General features: G+C 37.0%; 3 protein-coding genes across 3 annotated transcripts; 1 reads left to right on the forward strand and 2 right to left on the reverse strand.

Annotated features, from left to right (window-relative positions):
- Positions 1-11,023: 11,023 nt before the first annotated feature.
- On the reverse strand, positions 11,024-11,596 carry LOC116325793 (claudin-4-like). Its single transcript, XM_039618158.1, has one exon. The coding sequence runs from the start codon at positions 11,585-11,587 to the stop codon at positions 11,024-11,026; it is 564 nt and encodes a 187-aa protein (XP_039474092.1). The 5' UTR covers positions 11,588-11,596.
- Positions 11,597-13,051: 1,455 nt separating this feature from the next.
- LOC120442217 lies at positions 13,052-15,460 on the forward strand. The gene is made up of 5 exons (XM_039618159.1): positions 13,052-13,126; positions 13,203-13,306; positions 13,395-13,539; positions 14,351-14,471; positions 14,640-15,460. The coding sequence occupies exons 1-5, from the start codon at positions 13,052-13,054 to the stop codon at positions 14,942-14,944; spliced, it is 750 nt and encodes a 249-aa protein (XP_039474093.1). The 3' UTR covers positions 14,945-15,460.
- An 876-nt stretch (positions 15,461-16,336) lies between these two features.
- Positions 16,337-18,035, reverse strand: LOC120442218. Its single transcript, XM_039618160.1, has 5 exons — positions 17,854-18,035; positions 17,717-17,762; positions 17,199-17,290; positions 16,740-16,850; positions 16,337-16,619 (listed from the first exon to the last, which is right to left on the reverse strand). Exons 1-5 carry the CDS (start codon positions 18,033-18,035, stop codon positions 16,337-16,339), a joined length of 714 nt encoding a protein of 237 aa, XP_039474094.1.
- Between the last annotated feature and the right edge of the window lie 488 nt (positions 18,036-18,523).

Consider the following 18,523-nt stretch of genomic DNA (forward strand, 5'->3'; position numbering starts at 1 on the left):
AATGGATGCATCGGAAAGAAACTTGGGTTAGTATCTTGGCCAACAATATTTGGCATGCAGCCAGAGATTAAACCACCAAGCTTCCAATCAGAGCTTGTGGCGGAGGTTTGGTCCCTGTCTCAACTGCAGGGGAGGGGTGGTTCAGTGAGCTCAAGGGGCAGTGCCAGGGAAGGTGGAGGGATGGGTGGAGATGATCGGACTATTGAGGTTTTTCTTTTCTTATAGTGAGGTGGGAGAACAGAAGAGAGGAGTGTGTGGAGCCAAATGGAAAGTTGGCTGTCATTGTATGCATAACCAAGGAAGTTGTTTGTGTGCAAAATCAATAAAAACTCATAAATCAATCGCAAGAATGGCGTGTTGGTTCATTTACAGAGCTAAAGCCACAGTTATCAAACTTGTTGATCATTGTGAACACATTTGAACATCAATGCTGATTCTCCATATCACAGTCATAAGTTATATTTATAAGTCTTAAAATATTACTCTATTACATAATCGTTATGACTCAGGAGGAGTTACAGCTTAAGGAATCAAATCAAATAATAAGACTTTGGAAAAGATTAATACATTATGACTTTGCTAATTGCACTCTTGTTTTTAAGGCTTTTAAATAATGCATGCTGTCATAATCATGGGGTTTTTGGCACAGCGTTTTCAGTTTTGGACTTTCAGTTTCTGTTTATTATTCTCTGTTTGACTTGGTTTGTTGTTGTTTTTTCAGTTTTGAATATTTGCGTTGCTTAGGTTGAGTTTTCATTCATATTTGGCAGAGGTGGTAAAAATACAGACATTCGGTACTTATGTAGAAATACACATACTAGTGTTGGAAAACACTCAAGTAAACATTAAAGTACTGATTCAACTTCTTTAAACAAGTAAAGGTAAAAATGCACAGGCTGTGAACTGTTCTCAGAGTTAGAAAGTAAAATTAAGTCTTTGGATGACGTTTCTATCAGCTGATTTCATGCAAAGCTAACTGAACAGTGTGCTACATTAATGTAATGACAAAATAATATTAGTAAAAAGGAATAAAAACTTTATTTCAGTCTAAATTTTAATTCTAATAAATATACTGAGCTTGAATCAGAAGAAAATGAGGGAAAATCAAATTTATCTCTACTTTCTGCTGCTCACATTGTAGAGGGGGACTTTGCCCCTAAACAGGAAGATGAGTATGAAAGGGGTTAAAGTGGATTTAGTTGGTGGAGGAACCCTAAAATCAGCTTTAATGGCTTGGGTTTGTGGTCGCAAATTTTGAAGCCAATATGATAACCCTATTACACCAATGATGTGGAGGTCCAGCTTTTCAGATCCAATTAAAATCAAATCACTCAAAAAGATCATCTGGAAAAGAGTAGAATTCTTGGGACAGAGTTCAATACACAGAATCATATGAACAGCAAAACCGTACATTTTACAGCAAAATAATAGCAGAAAGCAAAGCAAAGCAAACCCCGGGGTGAAGAGCCTATAAGCACAAACAACAAAGACACACAAAATGACAGACAGGAAAAAAAGCAGCAGCAGCAGCAGACCGGGGCATCTCGACCCTCCTCTTAATATCGGGTCAATAACCCCTCCTCCTGCTGTTGGGTATTTTTCATTCCTTGTTTTTTACTTGATCTGCATTAAATTTAAACTAATACGTATTTCTACAAATGTCAACATTACCCCGAATTATCGATATAATATATTTGTCAATGCTTTTCCCGAATCAGTTGTCAGTTTGCACTTTGTTTTTCTTAAGTCTCTGACACTTGTGTTAGATAACTTTCTGGCACTACTCCATAACTCTCTGAGCGCTGTTCCCAACATCAATCATTTTAATTGGGTCCTTTTGACAGTTTTAAGGCCAAAAGTCTGCAAAACTACAGATATCAAACATACTGCGGAGAGAAAACAATTAATCCTCCTGACAGCTTTGTCAGGTTTGCTGCCAGGGGTGGGTTACTATATCTGTTAAAGAAGGGGTTTTACAACTTTGGCAACTGGAGACAGGCAAAAAGTGTCCCAGGTGCTCTCTCAGGCGGTCAAAATTTGTTTAATTTATGGGTTAGAGATGGGTGGTTCACCACCTTCTGCAGCGGAGAGGCTCCCAGGTGCAGCTTAGTCGGGCCAAGTTTATTTAACTCTTTGTTTGGACTAGTTACCACTGGCCATAATACAATCAAAGGTTACTTTTTGTTCCTAATCACTACACTTCAGACAGTATTGATCACATATGCTTATTCAACAAGTGGCACAAACTATACTTGTGAGTAATATTTGATCTAAAGATGTGGGTCTTGTGATCTTAAACATGCAGGTTAAATGCTTATCACAGTGATTCTATTAGATAAACACTCAAGTGTAGGTATGTATACAGTGTATACGAGTATATATGGTGACATAGTATATATGTGAGTATATGTTCAGTGTAAACAGGTATATATGTCATAAAAAAATTCACAACAGTGTAGAGAAAAGAATTACAACTCTCAATAACTTCTAGTGAGAGCTCCAGTAGATTTTCTTAATATAAGTTGTGATCAGCTGACCTGCTGCTTTTTGTGGATGTACACACCTGAATTCATCCAGATGTCAGCAGATGTTTTATAAGTTGTCCTGGCTTATTTCCATCCTCTACACCGAGAGCACACTGTTTATGCTGTCTTTATATTGGACACTCTAAAGTTGGTATAGAGGTGGAATTCAGTGAATGGATCTCAGCATCATCACCTAAAATTCATACATCTCTGCTACACTTAATGTAACACAACTCTGACCCAACTCTGCGCACAGGTGATGATGCGCCCCAGAAAACCAATGATAGCCAAGACCAAACCTAGAATCCGCCCACAGCCAGCTGTCATGATGAAGCTAAGCTGATGGTTTTTCCTGAAAGCTGCAGAAAAGACTTCTGCAGGAAGTGGCTGAATCTGGGTTCCTCACTTAAGCATTACATTTTTTACTTTACACTCTGAACCACATCTCTGTATAACCAACCTGAGTGCCTTCTTGGTAATTACCATAGTGTTAAACTACAGATTATCTGTTTCAAATTATCAGTGTGACGTTGTCAGGTTTTTCCCTATAATTGTGAAGCTTTCAGACTCCCAGTCACCACACCACTGCCTTTGTGTTTGTGACATCATCATTTGTTCCCTTTTCTCTTTTTCCCTCACCTCACCTTTTTCCTCGCCTTGCACTGCCACAATGTCTTTGCTTCAGTTTCACTGAAATGTGAGATTTATTGACAGCAGATGGTAATGTTAAGTTCCTGGAAAGGACATATGGGACAGTTGGGAGTTCGCCTTGTAATCGGAAGGTTGCAGGTTCGAGCCCCGGCTCGGACAGTCTCGGTCGTTGTGTCCTTGGGCAAGAAACTTCACCCGTTGCCTACTGGTGGTGGTCAGAGGGCCTGGTGGCGCCAGTGTCCGGCAGCCTCGCCTCTGTCAGTGCGCCCCAGGGTGGCTGTGGCTACAACGTAGCTTGCCATCACCAGTGTGTGAATGTGTGGGTGAATGGGTGAATGACTGGATATGTAAAGTGCTTTGGGGTCCTTAGGGACTAGAAAAGCGCTATATAAATACAGGCCATTTACCATATGGCACACATGGACTGACATGTTGGTGGTTTGAATGATATCAGGTTTATCTTTATCTCGGGAAGCCCTCTTTGCAATTTGTTGCTCCATTCCCTGTTCAGCTTGTGATCATTTTGTTTTAGCATGGGATAGCATACAACTATTACTCACTTTACTGAATTGTAGAGGGGAACATCCAAATGCTCTGTGACTTGTGTCAAAGTTATTTGATCAGTACATTAACTCCACATTAGTATATAAAATATGTGAACACTACTTTTCTGCATTTACAGAACAAAACAAAAAGTATAGCAAAAACAAAAATCCTTAACAGCCACATTAGCAAATGCAGACCTTGATTAATAAACAAATTTAAAAAACAAACAAACAAATAAATAAGCAAAAAAAAGGAAAATATTTTCAGAAACAGACAATCAGATAAGACCATGCAACTTAAGATAAATATGTGTATTATAAAATATTGTGTATTGTTATGACTGTTTGTTTTTTCTTTACTAAAGAAAGGCATAGTTAAACCTGCTCCACTGTATGTTTTTGATGCTTACACTTACACATCCAACTCCTACTACATCATTTTAATATTGGAAATGATCTATACAAGAATGTGTGTGTTTACTTCCACACCTATAAACAAAACATCAAAATAGTAAAAAAAAAAAAAAAAAAAAAGGGGTGGGGTGGGGTGGGGGGGCTAAAATTTCTTTGGAAACAGACAAACAGCAATAAACAAATTAGATCAGTCAGTCTTCACATGTAAAAGCTGGGTTTCATTCTAATCTGTTTAAGCATGAAACATGTAGCAGAGGAAATAAGCACTGAAAGTAGGCTGAACTATATAAAGAACAGCTTAGAGATAACCGCAGTCCAAACAGGAAATGCCACAAATGTTTGTAGCAATAGTTTGATGCTCACTTTACTTTTTTTTATTTCAAGCTATGCCTAGAAGAATAATGAAAAAATAATAAAGCAAAGAAAAACATCTTACTTTGGCTTTTATTTGATTTTTGATTTGAGGTTTTCTCATTAAAGGATGATTGTGTCTTTAATAGACTAATAATCAGACCTGTTTGGCACTAAATGATATTCTTAACTGAAAAAGAAGTGGCCTCGTGGTGGTTCCTGAATTTTCCCCCACTTGTGAGGCTTTGCCTCGTAGATATTCTGTGTCAACACTGTTATCATTATTATTAGTATTATTATTAGTATTACTTTTTGGCTTTTCATTTCATTTGTACATAATGGGAATTCCTAAGGTACCTCAAGGTACTTTGTGCTACAGTAATAGAATAGCCAACACTAGTGTGTGCCCTCATAAAGATGTATTTCATGTTTTTTGTTTACAAATAGTCTGATAATGGAACACAGTATAATACGGTGATTAAATCACTACAAACTAACATATGATTAAAACTCCAAAGCTAATTTTAGCAGTTTAAGTGTTTAATCAAGCCCTTCCCGGTGTCATTATGAGAATGGTGAAAGTTTTGCTTTTTAAATCACCCACTACACCAAGGGTCTCAAACTGAAATGAGCCGTGGGCCACGGCTGGCAGCGTCATCTCATTGGAGGGCCACTTTAGTGTTCAAGAAGCATAAAAACAAACAAACGCTCACCAATATTTCTGAAAAAGTAGTGTTTTGTTTGTTTTTTTAAATTTCGATTATTGTATAACAAAACAAAACTGCAAACATGAACACAATTTCTTTTTCTCACTCTTAACTAACCAAAGCCTTTCATAGAAGTACCAAATAAACACACTGGTGCTCTCATTCTGGCCAGACTTCTGCTATAATTTTGTTTGTATTTAACAAAATAAAAATGCAGACATAAGTGTACACATTAGTTTTTGACTGTAGTGAAAATTGTTTTCTTTAGAAATAAGTCTCTCACTACTGAACTAACACTGCGAATCCCTCAACAGGTTTGTGCTCTCTGCTCATATTGCATTCATATAATTTATTTATTTATTTTTGCTTTTTAAGAACTTATTTTAACATTGCACTCAACAACAAACAAACTCTCGTACACTCTAAGAAATGACACACTGATGTTGGTAGCATTATGTAAATGTTTCATGTTAAAACTAATGCCACCAATTGATTTTTAACTTTAAACACAAGTATGTTGTTTTGAATTTAATTAACAACATAATATTTCAATACAACAAAATGCAGTAAATTAAATCCAACGTAAAAAGTTCATTTCAAATGAAGAGCACGATAATTTAAAGAGGATTGTCCTAATAGGCTCTCCATACTTCTGAGTTTGCACATGTGCAGTGTGGAAGTTTGATCATCCGCCATTTTCAACTGAGACTTGCATGTGCTTAGCATCCTGGATAGATTGCCATCTGAGGATTATTTGGTAAGTACAAAAATTTAAGGATGACAAATTTGATTAATGTATACTAACTGATAAACATCTGACACTTTCGGGAATACTTTTGCATTTTTTTTAAACAAATGATGTCTGGTAAATTTTTTAACACTCTAGCTTGTATACCTCTCTCACATGTTAGAAGTATGAAAACATTTAACAAATATTGTTGAACCTGCTTCGGTGTAATTTTCCAAAATCTTTTGCGATTCCTGTTAAGGTGAGACTTGCCTACTAAGACCGACAGTTTTAAAATTACTCCCAACATCTACCGCACCTGCTCCCTGACATCAGTAATGACCACTGGGAGCACCAGCGATCCTGTAGTTTGAAGAATGAAATGAATGTGTAGTGTATTATAGAAATGTGCATCAATTAAGTTGCTATCCAAGTGGATGAGTGACGAAACGTTTCTCCCACAAAACGCTACGTCCAGATGAACAGATTCAACTTTTGGAAAGTTGCTACATTGTTTGAAAGAATTCGACTCCATGTTGATTTCTGGTTTAGTGTCAAACGCAGGGATTTAAGCGATTAACACTTTGATTTGTAAAGTATAAGACATGTGTTCATCTGTTGTCATTGAAGTGCAGAATAATGTGTAATACTGTTATATATAATGCATTTAACTCCTTGTATCAGTTTCCATTGGTTATCATCGCTACCGAAGACAGGAAATCATCAAAGACATGCCATTCATTGCAGAGGTCAACAACAGTTGGCCTGCCCTGTTTTCAGAGACTGAGGTAATTTGAAGAAGAACAAAGTACTGTAAATTGTTAATTTTAAAAGATACAAAATGTTTGACTGAAAGTTGTAACATTCTTGCATGTGGCCTCTAATAAAATTAATAGAGAATACTCTCTAGTTGTAATTTTTAATATGTTTCAGGTTGTTGCTGAGTTCACCCGCATCACCATGGTCCCTTTGTTGTCGACTTTCATGGCCAAGTTGGACCACTACGCTGACCACCTTCTTAGAGTGTTCAAAAAGAAGGGGGGACAGCTAAACACAATATCAACTTAATCATGGCAGCCATGGATGGGGTATGTATTTTAGTTGACCTTGATTGAGCTCTGAAATTATTTGAATGGTTCTTAAACTTCTGTCTGTCATTAATCAGAAATTTTTTTCAACTTAATATGTGTATATCTGAATATTTTGTAGATACATGTGAATCAGTGACATGCAGTCAAGTGAGGCACCTTAATGAGAAGTAAAATACTAACAAAAGAGAAATTCAATTTGTACACTAGATTTTAAATTTGCTTTCTGTGCGATTTCATTTTTATGGTGAAAATTGCTGTCATTACGGATTTTCTGTTCAAATACAAGGTAAAACGCCGAGAGGAGGAAATGATGCTGTGTCTCACCGCGGACACACACATGCGCAATCCCACTGCTGTTTCTCTAAATCGCCAACGTACATGTTTGATTACACATGTAATACAGATGATGACTTGATTGCAGTCTACCTCATTTATTTGACGAGTGTGTGTTACATGTTTAATGTTATTGGTCATAAATGTGCTGCAAAAATGCATGGAGTGAGGCTAATGGAGGGCAGTGCTGAACCCTAAAGGCAACATGTATAAGAGGTACACGTATATGAATTCACAGTGTAATCACATTACACTGAGAGCGCCATTGACACAGTGGATAAAGCAGCGCGCTTAGGGAACATCAGTAAATTTCACAAAGGACAAATTGACACCAAATCAGTCCTAAGCAATGAGACGCACCAATTTTATTTCAATGCATCTCCTATTTATAAATTAATAATTAATTAAATTAAAATTAATGATTTTTCTATAATTGCTTCCAGGTCATTTGACCAATTTATTTACTACACACAAAAATGAGACACACCAAACCTAAATAAATTGTAATGCATCTTCTGTAGGGGTGGGCACTTATTGCATCGCTTATCAATATTGTGATAACACACGTCCTATGTGATTAAAATGATAGACTGCTTTCAAACCTCTAAAAAAAATATATGATAATTTAGTTGAGACTATTACTTCCATCAATGTCAAACTTATCATCAATTCAACAAGATAAATAACTGCTGGTTTGTCTAAATAGCACATTTGCTAAGTTTAATTTGCAGTATTTGTATTTGTGAGGCTGCATTGATAGATTTATAGGCAAAAATACTATTATGATCTTTTATTGTAACTCTTTTTGTTAAGAAGCTTGGAAAGAAAAGCGTCTGGACTTCTTTAAGTTGCTTGAAGACGTTTCATCTCTCATCCGAGAAGCTTCTTCACTGAAGAAGCTTCACTTTTCTTTCCAAGCTCCTTAGACTACGATGACCTGGATGACTGAGAACCTTCACAGACTTATTGTTATCGCAAAAAATACCACAAAATGTCGTGATAGGATTTTAAGTCCATATTGCCCATTTCTAATCTTCTATTTAATTTTAATATTTTTAGGGGCACAATTATTAAATATATTGTTGAACAATCTAGAATTGATTAAAGCAAAAATGAAAGCTTTCGCGTAATGTCAAAATTGAAAAGCTTCGATTTTTGGGTTCATATATTTGTTGATCTGACTCAGCGGAGTCAGTGCCTTACCAATCATGAACCTCACTGCACATCACGGATGTGAGTTATGAAACATTGCTTAATCACATATCTGCATTATGTGTTAATATTTTTGACTTTGTTTTGTAAAGAGGTTGAAAGGAACCAAAATAGGAAACTTCTCTCATATTGAGTTCTTATCTCCACCAGAATCCCAGCGTTGATGTTCGACGGAATGCATTCTGAAAGCTGTCTGTGTCTACTTAAATGAAAAGCCAGATGACCTGTTCAAGGAATTCTTGGTAAGTTAAAAAAGGAAAACGATCAGTTATTTTCCTTTTTTAAATTTGGGATTGGAAATGGAAGGTGGACTTACTTGTCCATATGTATATGTATGCAATTAACTTATCTTTTTCTTTTATTTTTATTTAAAGGATGTGGATCTTGGTGCAAGCAGAGAAACGGAGCAGCTGACTTTGGGAGTCTATGTTGTCAGACATGAAGGAGCAAACTCTGCAGATACACCTGAGGACATTGGTGTCATCATAGAAGGATGCACTGTGCTGCAAGCTCTTAGTGATGTGGCAAAGGGGTGTGCCCTCCTGCTTGGACTAATCTACAGTCTAAATCTGAGCTACCCAAAGCACCTGAAATACACATTTGAATTTCTTCAGAAGGTGCTGATGGAGTTGGATGGGAACAACCTATCCATGAAGGTGCAGGTTCTGAAAAACAAACTGCTTGAGTGAAACCGCCTGCACTGAACTATAGAGGACACTGAACTTTAAGGTTCTCGAACCCTTCTCCTTGAACTTCATAAACTGTTCAGTTTGAATTGCCACAAGAACTTCTGCAAGGCCTTTCACTTTTCTGCGTTCTTTGTTCTTGAACCTTTACCAACATCCAACTACACTGAAAAAGACTGCTCCTAACTTTGGACTTCAGTTTAAGTTTTGAAGCAAAGGTTATTTGTCTAAATATGGACAAAAATGACACTAAAGTAATTTCTACCTGCTGTATTGTGGGATTTTCATTGTAGCCCAATCAAGTTTAAATTAAGTCATGTTTATGGTAAAAATGTTGCAATCACAACACTTTCCAGTTTTAATCATTTCAGTTTAACATGACATTCTGTATCTTGTCTTCCTGCACTTAAAATGCACTTGAATATATGTAAAGATTGTTTAGGAAAAAAGATCTAGAAGCATTTGAATTGCTCATAGTGTGCTTCAACAAGTTTTACACAAAGTGTTATTAAAGTTAGGTTACGTTAACTGACTAAACTTGTTCGATATTCTTAATTTACAAACTTAAATAGAGTAAGTTGCAATTCTGTTAAAGTGATTTAATCCTATAGTTTCAGTAGAGCATGTTTTGGGTGAGTAGATTTATCAGATTTACTTAAAATTTCTTGTTCAAATTAAATATATCATACATTTTATATTTCACTAACCCAGTTGTGTGGAACCGGTTGACATAACTGGGTGGAGTAAATACAACATGTTATTTCTCAAAGTAAGTACAGCTTGTTTTGGTTGAGTAGGTTTTATTCAGTCTTCTCAATTTAAATCAACAAGGTTAGTTAGATCAACATTATGATATTCAGCTAATGCAACATGATTCTTTTGATTTGCATTTAATTATCCAAATGTTATCAGATGTACTTAAAATTTCTTGTTCAAATTAAATGTATCATACATTTTATATTTCACTAACCCAGTTGTGTGGAACCGGTTGACATAACTGGGTGGAGTAAATACAACATTTTATTTCTTAGAGTGTAACAAAAAAAGTAACTTCAAGTAACAAACTGCTTTATATTTCGTCACATCAATATATGGGCTGCAAGTAGGGGTGACATGTGCCACAAGTGGCCCCTGGGCCACGTGTTTGAGATCCCTGTATTATACTGTATTCCATTATCAGACTATTTGTAAACAAAAACCATGAAATACATCTTTATGAGGGCACACACTACTGTTGGCTATTCTATTACTGTAGCACAAAGTACCTTGAGGTACCTGCATAAATAAATACAACTGAACTGAATTGAATATTTTTCTCTCCCTTGACCCACTCTTTATGCAAAAATATACACAACTCCTTAGTATCTTATAAATGAATACATAAAAACAAACACAAATTGTAATCAGACTCTTTATTTAGATGTTTGAAAATAAAGAGCCACTGCTATCAGATTCAACAAAGAAATGTCTGCTCTCACATGCTTGTGAGTAAATTTAATGTACATTTTAATGGTACATGATCACACATTAAACAGACAAGCAAAAACCAAATATAAAGAGAAGTATTTAAAAACAGCAAGTAAGACAACAATCCAAATCACTATCAATATCGAACCAGTTTAATAAATCATAGATTTAAACTTGTGGCTGCTCAGTCAGACTTTACAGAAAGTTTAAATACACAAACTTTACTACTCATCCAAATCACACATTTAAGTTTCAAAGAGCTTTTACTCTTTCTAATTAACTGCTTTTTCTTTTTCTTTTTACAAGACCCTGATTTACACAGAGGGAGGTTGGGAGTACTTAACATCATAGCTAGTCTCCTTTTTGAGTGGACGGGAGCTGCAGAGGAGACTTCCACCCAGTAACAGCAGCCCTACAGACACCCACCCGATGTGGAGCGCAGCTCCCATTCTGTCCCAAGTATTGTAGGATTCATTAGCTATGGTGATTGTGGTCCAGCAGACTGGTATGAGCACCAAGACACCTGCAATGATGAAGGCAATTCCAGAAACAAAGGCCACTTTAGTCTTTTGCCTTTCATCCTGAACATTGGTGGTGCAGTTGCCCCCTACCACACCAAGCATGACCCCAAAAACACAGATGATGATGGCCATGATGGTGAGCGCTCTGGCAGCCTTCAGTTCTTGAGGTACATCCAGAGAATTATAAGCTTCACATGCTGTCTTGTAGTAATAGTCCCGACTCTCACAGTACTTCCACAAACCCAGCCCCTTATTCTGAGTAAGTTTCCAAGTGGAGCCGATGCAGATGGCCATGCTGCCAAGAGAGCCGAAGATGGCAAAGACCAAACCCAGAAGCTGCCTTCCACTAGCCTTCATTATAATGATTTCTTGTGTTCTTCTAAGACGAAAATGGCGTATTCTTGAGAGCTGTGAGCAAAGAGCTGAGTAGGAAGTGGTTTGTAGGTGGTTTTTATAATCAGAGATGTCTGTAGCTTCCTCAATGAGTATTCACATGTTTAAAGTTGGCTGATTATTTAGTACTACCCTTTATGGAGTTAAATCAGGGCCATAATGTTTGTGTAGTTAAAAGAAAAATTTGAAATCGAAAATATGTAAACTGAAAGCAAAAGTCACATTTTTAGAGTGAACTTTGAAAAAGAAAGAGTTGGATTTAAAATAAAATCAAACGTTTTGAATATTTGTATTAACTGAAAACCCAATGGTTCTTTTATCTATAATTTCTCTGAGTAAACTTTATTTAAAAATTTTCAGTAATCTTTTTTTCATTATTATTTTTTAAAAATCTATTAAGTCTCAGATTACATTTTTTCAGATTCAGATCTTTTAAATTAATGTACAAAAAAAAATTCTTCAGGTTCGGATTTTTCTCTCAGCTTCAATTTTTTTTTTTTCACTTTCAGATCTCTATTTTTCAGTTACAGACTTTTGGCCCTGTTTTGGCGTGGTGGGCGTGGCTACACAGAGAGGGGCGGGAATCATGAGTGACAGCAGACCGCTGCAGGCTCAAGATGGTCCATTTTTCATGTTGCCTTCAGGAAACCTGGGAATGAACATAATTTATCAAACACCTCCTGCACTGTATTATTTGATAATGTTTAGAAAACATGTCATGCATAACTGCTAAAACTCAGTTACTAAAGCTCTTTCAAGCAGTAATGTGTACAAATTACGCCGTAACTGATCAATTATGAGACGTTTTCCCAGCCACTACGTGAGAAGTGGTCATTTCCCATGCTCTCAAAGTAGCGCGCATTGTATCGGCTGGGGCTGCTGTTAACTTGTCCCTCAGTGAACGATGGCGTCGTCTTCCAACAACACTGCTGGCGCGAACAATCAGGTGAGTGTTTAAGTTTGGAACAATTACACTGCAGTCTGTGAATACTATGAATTTAAGAAGTGGCTATTGTTACGGTTAATTTTTATATATATATATATATATATATATATATATATATATCAGTATTGCCTCAAATGAAAAAATACTGTGATATGAAAAAATCTTATTTCACCCAGCTCTAAATGAATGTTTTACATCGGATAATTCATAACTTTCTTCTCTCAATAGAAATGGTCGCCGAATCGTTTCTTTGAAGGACCACCACACCAAAAAGTCCACGCTATTCCCTTACTGACTTTGACAGTGGACTCTTCAGGCATGTTTATTTTAAAGAAAGGAAAACTGTCATGTTTTATACTATAAGCAATACACTCATGCTGTTTGTATAAGTAGGACTGTTGGTGAGATTCTGGCCGTCAGTTTGGCACAAGGAGGTCCTGCCCCTACATTTTTCAGCCAGTGGGTTTACAGTTACCTCTGCAATGGGCAGATCAACCCAACACAGCTGGATAAAAAATACAGTGGCAGATTCACAGTTGCGGTTACTGATTGACCAGGTGCTGTATAACTAGTAAAAATATTGCCTTAGTACACATTGCAGCTATATAATTTCATCTGTTAAATTACTTTTAGGTGGAATCTTCAACTGAGCAGTCACTTCAGGGCCTTACTGATGAGATTTTAAACTGTGGATTCACTGGAGCCATCTCGGTTCAAAACAAGGAACCGATTGTCCGGTATGCTGTGACATGTTTTCGTTTTTCTATATGAATGTAAGAAAAATAGCATCTGAAGATGTCGTTTAATCTCTTTTTGTACCCACAGAGCCATTACACTCCATGCTGTGCTTAGATTGCAGCCAATGTTGGAACAACTCAAGGAGGGTTTGCAGCTGTATGGCCTCCACCTGCTGATTAAGCAATACCCAGAAATCTGCCAGCCTCTCTTCGTCCTTGGGGGAGATGTGAAAGTGAGTACAAACGTATTTTCAGTTTTACATGTATGTATTACATACATTTACACATTTTGTTACATTACAGACACAAATATGAATCTATTTTATTTGAACTCTAAATGAAACACCTACACAAAGTGGTGTACATTAGAGAAGTGGAACAAAATCATACATGATGCCAAATATTTATTACAAATAAATAACTGAAAAGTGTGGTGTGTGTAATTATTCAGCCCCTTTGGTCTCAGTGTAGTCAGTTGCCCATAGACATTTCCTGATGATTGCTAAACATACAGTAAAGCCAGGGCAACAATAGAAAAACAAAACATTTCCATGTGTTAGAACGGCCCAGTCAATGTCCAGATCTAAATCCAATCCAGAATCTGTGGCAAGATCTGAAAACTGCTGTTCACAAACGCTGTCCATCTAATCTGACTGAGCTGGAGCAGTTTGGCAAAGAAGAATGAGCAAGAATGTCAGTCTGTAAATGTGCAAAGCTGGTAGAAAAATACCCTAAAAGACTGGGAGCTGTAATTGCAGCAAAAGGTGTTTCTAAAAAGTATTGACTGAGGGGGGCTGAATAATTACACACACCACACTTTTCAGTTATTTATTTGTAAAAAAAATGTTTGGAATCATGGATGAATTTTGTTACAATTCTCAATTGTTTACCACTTTTTATTGGTCTTTTATGTTGAATTCCAATAAAATATATTCATGTTTGTGGCTATAATGTGACAAACTGTGGAAAAGTTCTAGGGCCCGAATAGTGCAGCCCTGAAGTAATCAAGCCGTTGGGTTGCTTTGCTTTCTAATATCATCATAGGTTAATGCCGAGTTTGTCATGGCGTCCATTCACCCTCAGCTGAGTGAGAAGGGAACCTCCAAGCATCAGGTTGAGCTGGACCTTGTTAACTTCATTCAGGACTTGCTTTATGAGTCAGAAGGTAAATGGTTATTTTTGTCTAGTTTATAGTTGTCACATTCCAAAATTATATTGTAAGGTTTTTGTGACAAAAGTTACACTTGTGTCGAATTCAAATATTTAGATATTTTTTTTGTCCAAAAGGCCAGGGTTCTTCAAAACGTCTTAAAATTCACTCTTATTGTAATAGAAGGTCAAGAACATGTAGCTGACGAAGATGGCCCAAGATCTATCACACCTGCCAGGTTTCTGCAATGGATCACCGGTCAAGGCCATGTTCCTCTCCTCCCCTCAGAAAAGAAGGACTTTGCTGTGGTGGTAAAATTTAATCACAATTGTGAAGCTGACTTTGGAAATCACAGCATCTGCTATCCTGTTGTGTCATCCTGTGCTAAGACCATTGTCCTGCCTGTGAAACATATGAAGTCCTATAGTCAATTCAGAATGGTTCTGCTGGAGGCTTTTCATCTTGGCCAGGAATTTAACAATGTGTAAAGCATAGCATTGTCTATCAATAGTTTTGAGGTGTAACTCAAAATGCTGCTCCTTCCATTTAATGTTCAGGAAGCACATTTCAAAGTTGGAGATTGACAGCCAGAGTTCTTTAATGAGTGGCATGAAGCACACAAAAACATACAGGTTCACTGTTGAAAAATGTGCCAGAGACAAAAAAATAGTTTGTAATGTGATGTTTGAGTGTTCACATAAAAATTTCCTGGCAGGTTCATTTTACATGTATATCAAATCAAATAAAAGTCTGAGCTATTCATGAACCTTCTCTGGGTTGAAAATTCAAAATAAAAATGTTGCCGCCTAGGAACGGTGAGTTAGTACAAAGTTAAGTACATCCAAATAAATGTCTCGGCCATGTGACTGAGAGGGCCTTGTTACATTGACAGTGTCTCTTAGTCTTGCCATGTCCTCCTCAGATAGAGGACATTCAACAGATGGAAGAATTACTCCAGGATTGCTCCCATCCAGCTCACCAATAGAGTTGACATCCAAGTACGCATCCTCTATTTCCTGTGATGATTTAAAAAAAAAAGATATTTCAAATGACAATTCAAAAACAGTGTTGGGAAATTCAAGACAAACAGTCAGCTCCATAAATATTGGAACATGGGAATTCTACTTTTGGCTCTATATGCCACGACGCAATGGATTTGAAATGAAACTAACACGATTGGCTATAACTGCAGAGGTATTTGAACTGTTTTCATATGTGCCTTCCACTTAAGGGACCAAAAGTAATGGAACAATTGGCTTCTCTGATGTTCCATGGCCAGGGATGTGATATTCTTGTATTTAGTGAAGCAACTCCTGACAAAAACAGCAGGATAAATTTTGAAGTGTTTTGGGCAATATATCTGCTCATATTCAGCCAAATGCTTCGAAACTCATGAGGCAGCACGTGATGGTCCAGATGGACAATCACTTAAAGCATTCTGCAGAAAAAAAAACAAATAGTTAAAAGAAGTGGAATGTTATGAAGTGGCCACGTCAATCACTTGACCTGAATCTGACGGAGCAGTGTTTCATTGCTGAAGACAAAATTGAAGGGCAAATGCCTCAATAATAGCTGGAAGTGAAGACAGTTGCAGTAGAGGCCTGACAGAGCATCAGCAGGTATGAAGCCCAACATCTGCTGAAGTCTCTGCGATCCAGTTTCAGTTATGATTAATGTTCTGTCTCATTACTTTTGGTAACTTAACAAGTGGGGGTACACATGCAGACTGTTGTAACTCCTACAACTTTTAACTGATTTGGATGCAAATACCCTCAACTTAAAGCTGATAGTCTGCAGTGACAGCACACCGTGTTTTTTTCAACATCTCAAGTGCACTTTTTGAAACTTGATTAAAGAGGATTGTATAATTTAGATTTGTTTTAGTACCTCCACTGTGTCTGGAGTATCAACTGGATTCTGGTGGAGTCCCAGTGTCCACAGTTGTTGTGGGACAGATTCCTCTCTGTCCTTAGAGGGTGGTTATCCCAACCCTGTCTAAAGACATCCAGATCCCTCTGCAGACGTGGAAGAAATGTATGTTGGGCACAAAACATGTGGACACCATCAGTTGGATCCAGAAGGCCTTCATCCTCGAGGTTGTGAAGGGTTTCATAGTGCACGCTTGAAACGGCCATCCACACATCTCGCCACAAGCGCTCTATTCTGTTCAACATCAAAATATGGCAACGTTTTCAGAATTTTACCCAGAAATTCACTGAATTGAAAAATATATAAGAACATTTTCTTATTTCCATGGGACATTTATACAAATACTACACATACCTTTGGTTGTGAACACTCTTGCCTGACAGAAAGCTTCCTCTTCCACAGCCCCGGATGGTGAACATGCATCTTGCTATTCCAACATTTTCCACCCCTTGATCCCCTCGAACTCTGAAACAAAATTAAACATCAACAGTACAATTTGTTTTAAATCTAAAAAACATGTCACTCTTAAAATTTATTGCAGCCTTTGTGTTTTTAATATAATTTTACTTTAGACTGGTTATTAGAAGTTTATTGTTTTGGTCATTCAACAGTGTGCAGCTCTGTATAAGCACACCTTTCAAGAATTCTAAATGTTTGAACCATTTAAACAACTGTATGGGGATGTATAAACAACTGATCATATAGGCTACAGTTTACATATTGCATGTCAAAATAATTACACTGCTAATCAAGGGGGATCATATTTACACATTTGCACAATCATTGTGAAAATTAATTTTGTGTAGATTTTACCTCAATGGAAAGCCATACTTTTGTACAGCCTCCAAGAAGAAAGCAAGTGCAGTTGATGCTCTGTTGTTGGCAGCAGCACCCAGGTACATGATCTAGAGATGTAAATATCATTAAGTGGAAACTTGGTCAAGTCAAGTTACTATAATTAAAGATAGAAACATGTTTATCAGGTATTGTAGCTTGGTACATTTATTTTATATTTATAAGTACAAGAAAAAAGCAGGCTACATAATTCCCAAGGTAGCAAGCTGCCATGAGATGTAGCAGTACTTGTAATCAACTATTCACCCAAATGCAAAGGGTAAAAAAAAAAAAATCCTTTTAGCAACTTGAAGAATTAGTTTACCAAGCATTTATAGTCACCAAATACTGACAAACATAAACAGATTAGGAACATTTTGTTCTACAGAAGGATCTCTATATTACAGTATATGGTAAGTTTTATGGTAGACCAAAACACAAGTATTTCACTTTTCAATTAACATCTCATTCAGCTCAATTTTGAAAGTGAAAATCACCTTTCTTGAGTACCCATCTATCCCTCCGAATATCACCAGGCCAAATCTGTAAAAGAACAACAAAAAACAACAACTAGGGCATTAACAGGTATAAAACATAATTCAGTATTTAGCAGTATTGTCAGACTTCATCCTACCTTATTAGTTTATGGTTTGTGTCTATATGCATCAAGTAAAGAGGACCTTGCACTGAATATGTCCTTCGTACCACAAATCCCAGCCTTGTCATTCTTGAGAAAATACCAGCAGAGTACACTGACGAGTACACTCTCTTCCACTGTACATGGTGGCCCATGGCTTGAAGCATCCCTTTCATCATCCTGTATCCAACATGAGGTGTTCTTGTCTTTATAGATCTTACTAAATTGTCCAGCTCTTCATCACTTGTTGTACTGTAGCACTGCTTTATGGAAATGCCATATTCATGCAAACGACGTTTCACTGTCCTCACAGATATTCCAAGAAGTTTTGCAATTTGGGTGATTGATAAGAACATTTCTGTCAGTATCTGGAGCTGTACAGGCGATACATTGTAATTTGGACGTCCCAGCTTTCCTTCTGACACTGACATCTGAGAGGGGTTTGTTCATTGACGTCCTCCATACTGAGCACAGTTGACAGCTCTATCAGAGCATTTATAATACTTTGAGGGATCTCAACCTGATCGGACAAAGATCTTAAAAGGACCATCTCATGGTCGATAACAAACTGCAAATAGTCCACATCGAGGGGTTGTCTGTGCATGACCTGGGAAACTTTATGCAGTAGTCGCTGAAGCATCTCTCTTTTAGCTGCTCCTAAATTAAA

The sequence above is a fragment of the Oreochromis aureus genome, linkage group 10, assembly GCF_013358895.1.
Source record: "Oreochromis aureus strain Israel breed Guangdong linkage group 10, ZZ_aureus, whole genome shotgun sequence".
In the NCBI taxonomy this organism is placed as follows: domain Eukaryota; kingdom Metazoa; phylum Chordata; class Actinopteri; order Cichliformes; family Cichlidae; genus Oreochromis; species Oreochromis aureus.